The sequence below is a fragment of the Castanea sativa genome, chromosome 1, assembly GCF_040712315.1.
Source record: "Castanea sativa cultivar Marrone di Chiusa Pesio chromosome 1, ASM4071231v1".
NCBI lineage: Eukaryota > Viridiplantae > Streptophyta > Magnoliopsida > Fagales > Fagaceae > Castanea > Castanea sativa.
In genome coordinates this window covers 57,279,355-57,283,295 of record NC_134013.1, presented here as the reverse complement: position 1 = coordinate 57,283,295, position 3,941 = coordinate 57,279,355, and the positions used below count along the sequence as shown (strand labels likewise).

At 38.2% G+C, this 3,941-nt stretch overlaps 1 protein-coding gene across 1 annotated transcript; it reads right to left on the bottom strand.

The window, feature by feature from the left end:
- Positions 1-1,177: 1,177 nt before the first annotated feature.
- Positions 1,178-1,744, bottom strand: LOC142630561 (transcription elongation factor TFIIS-like). The gene has a single exon (XM_075804570.1). It carries the CDS (start codon positions 1,742-1,744, stop codon positions 1,178-1,180), a length of 567 nt encoding a protein of 188 aa, XP_075660685.1.
- Positions 1,745-3,941: the final 2,197 nt, after the last annotated feature.

Sequence of the window (3,941 nt, the reverse complement as noted above, 5' to 3'; positions counted from 1 at the left end):
CTTCATTGTTGATGAAGTGAAGAACTTTGCAGCCAACATTATTCTTCCTCAAGTTGGTGAGTGAGTCACGTACTGGAATTCGTGCAAATGAGTTAGTCACGTATTGGGATCTGTGCATCAAAAAGGTGGCGTTCATATATTGAAGAGTTCAGAGGTTCTGAAGCGGTAGAAGGTTTCTACTGTGACTTCATCTATGGGGATTGTAGAGTCTAGGGACAAATGTTTTGTACTAGATCTGAAAATTCTCTTTACTATTGTGAATTGCTTTTCGGGAAGGTTTTCCCCCAGGTTTTTTACTGTGAAACTGGTTGGTTTCATTGGTTTTTCTGAGTCATCATATCTTGTCTTATTTATTTTTTCCGCTGCACTTAGTTTTGACATGATATTGATGTTTGTTTGTTTTAACAAGTTTATTCATAATAAATCTAATTAAAAACTTGGGTTTAAAACTTATTAATTCTATCAACCGGGGTCTAAATTTCCCAACAAAAATCAAAAAATCAAACAATTTAATTAGAAATTTAGAACACCATACCATAAGAGAAAATAAAAAAGAAAACTTTATATATGAGAAAGAAAATATTAACATATAAAACTAAAAATGTAGGTACATAAGGCTATCACCAATCATTGTGAACAAATATTGGAGCTAATTCCTATTCCTGAGTAATAATTTTTTTCCCAACAATAGAGTTCCTCAGATTTAGGGTGGGTTTGGATAGAGAGGCCAGCGTCCACGTTTTCAAGTTTCACATTTCAGACTTTTTTTTTTTCCTGCGCATGGATTTCAACAGGGGACAAGAGGTACTGTTCATCACTGTGCGTGAACAGTAACCGCACTGTTCACGCATAGTGGCACACTGTTCATCATTGTTTCAACCAATTTTTTATTAAAAATGGGACCCGCAATACTATTCACACATTTAAAAATTTGCCAAAATGTTTTCAGTTTTCAGCTGTATCCAAACGAACCCTTAATTAATTTCTAGAGGCTAAGTTAGACCTTCCAACGTTTGTTGCATTTGACACAAGTGACATAAGTTGTCACTTGTCATGGGTTCACTAGCACTCCGGGTCTGCATTTGGTAATAAGTACACTTGCGCTCACGACACCGGCTACACTGGAACATATCAGTGGTGGCCTTTTCTTCCTCATCAGCATCATGCATACATCTTTTCAACCTTTCAACTGTATCTGTACGTTCTCACTCTGCCTTTTGTTACTAGCCATCTCTTCGACACTCATTGTTACAAGATTCTCAGGCTTGATCTCTCCAAGAAGCACCTTCCTCCTCAAGTCTGGGTTCTTTGGGTCTTTGAGATTGAACAAGATGGATTGATAACTAGCCTTCTTGATGGGATTAGACCACCCAATCCTTTCAAACATAACAGACTCCACTGAAGCAACGACTTGAACCGGGTCTATTTCTAGTGATATGCTCTCATCAGTTTCAGAAGAAACTCTAGAAAAGGCCTCTGTCAGAAGTTTCCTAACCCTCTCACGATAACCAGAGTTTTTGTTGATGATGGGCTTGGAATCTTTATTAGTTTTTTCTGTTTTTATCTTAGGATTAGGAATGCGAAACTTGATTATCAGTCTCTTTCTGTTTGGAACCCCAGAATCCTTTTCAAAGCCACCATCTTTCATGATAGATGCCTTGAAGTCTTGATGATCAAAAAAAGCCATACCCACATCTGTTTCTGGCTTGGGAAGCAGAAACTTGAAAACCTGTGCCTCTTTCATTGTGATGATTATCAGTGCTACCTTCTTTCTCTCTGTCAAGAACACAACCCAAATTTTCCAAATAGAAGTACTACATTTTTAGCAACTTTTTATAATTTCAGAAACTCAACAACAAGGATTATTATATGTATTATAATTATGATTGCCTTAAAATTCAAGGAATTCGAGTTGGACTCGGTTTTGGATTAGCAAATTTGAAATTGATGAAGCGGGCGGTGATGTGCTATAGCCGTTGGGACTTGGGCTATTGGGTATTTGGTTTAGAGTGTTAAAATGAGAGAGGGCATTTAGTCATCGGCTAAAATGCAAAACTGATCCTCTAAAGTATTATCTTTTGTCATTTTAGTCCTCTAATTTTAGTTTCGGTCAATTTAGTCCTTTTAAGTTTCAAAAGTGTTTCAATTCAGGCCTTTCCCTAACTTCTGTTAATGCTTTACCGTTAAAGTTTTTTTTTTTCTTCTTTAGTTTTTTATATTAAAAAATGCAAAAACCTAATTCAAATTAAAAAAACAAAAAAAGAAATCCTATAACACACCACAAACCCAGCACACAAACAACAAAAAATTTCTTTACATTGATCACCAGAAAGAGAAAAAGAAAAGAGAGGGAATTTGTAGATCAGCAGAGTGAGGGGATGGAATATGGTTAATTAGCAAGGCTTTGAAATCATATAGCAAACTAGCATCTCGAGTCTTTGAAACTCGATTTCAGTGACAAAATCGACCCTCAAAGACTCGAGTTCTAGTGCTAAGATAGAGGAATTTATCCACGTGGAACTCGAGTTTCTTAGACTCGAGAAGCATCTAAAGAACAGAGGAAATAGATCTAAAGGAAGAAGAAGACACGATCTGGAAAATAAGATCTGAAACGATCTGGAGCTCCGAAGAACAGAGGACGATCTGAAACGATCTAAAGCTCTGAAGATCTAGTTGGAGAAGATCTGGTGGACGATCTACAGTGTCAAAGAAGAACGAAGAGTCGCCTGCCATTGTGAGCAAAACCGAGTCACAGTGCTCCATCTTCCTAGTGTGGCTCTCTCAAGCCAACTTCCCAACGACATTTTCGGAAACCTCACTCATCTTCGCACTCTCAGTCTTCGTCTCAACGCTCTCACTGGTTCACTTCCTTTTGATCTCACTACTTGCGCAACCTATACTTTCAAGGTAATCTCTTTACTGGTGATATTTCTGAGTTTTGGTAAAATGGTGGAACTCAAGTCTTAAAAACTCGAGTTTCATGTGGATTTTTTTCCAAATCAGACCCAGTCACTTACAAATCGAGCCTTAAAAACTCCAGTTTTATCTTGGAACTCGAGTTTTAGACACTCGAGATGCTAGTTTTCAACTTTGTTTTGAAACATGACAACTAACTAAATTTTTTGATATTTAATATTATTTAGAACAAAAAATTTAAGAAAATAAAGCAAACTCACTCACGTCGGGAGAAAATATTAAAATAGCATTAATTTTCAAACAATATAGTTAGTAGTTCAGTTTTACAAACTATATTTTTTACTAGCATCTCGAGTCTTAAAGAGTCGATTTTGGGGGTATAAATCGACTCTTTAATGCTCGATTTTTATGGTCTGTTACTGTCTGATGTGGCATTTTTTCCACGTGGCGACTACTTGGAAATCGAGTCTCTAAGACTCGATTTACAAGCCAAATGAAATTTGCTCTAACTCCAAAAAAAAAAAAAAAAAAAGACCGGGCGGCGTGCGGCGCTGGCGCGCGGTGGCTCGGGTCGCGCGCCCAGCCGCGCGACCTGGGCGCGCGGTGGCTCGGGTCGCGCGACCTGGGCGCACGGTTGCCTAGGTCGCGCTGCCTGGGCGCGCGACCCAGGCCACCGCGAGCCCAAGCAGCGCGCTGCCTGGTCCTTTTTTTTTTTTTTTTTGTGGAGTGCAAATTTCATTTGGCTTGTAAATCGAGTCTTAGATACTCGATTTCCAAGTAGTCGCCACGTGGAAAAAATGCCACATCAGACAGTAATTGACCATAAAAATCGAGCATTAAAGAGTCGATTTATACCCCAAAATCGACTCTTTAAGACTCGAGATGCTAGTAAAAAATATAGTTTGTAAAACTGAACTACTAACTATATTGTTTGAAAATTAATGTTATTTTAATATTTTCTCCCTCACGTCGTGTAAACTGGAGATTAGAACGAGCTCCAAAGACTTGAGATCAAATGCCTATAC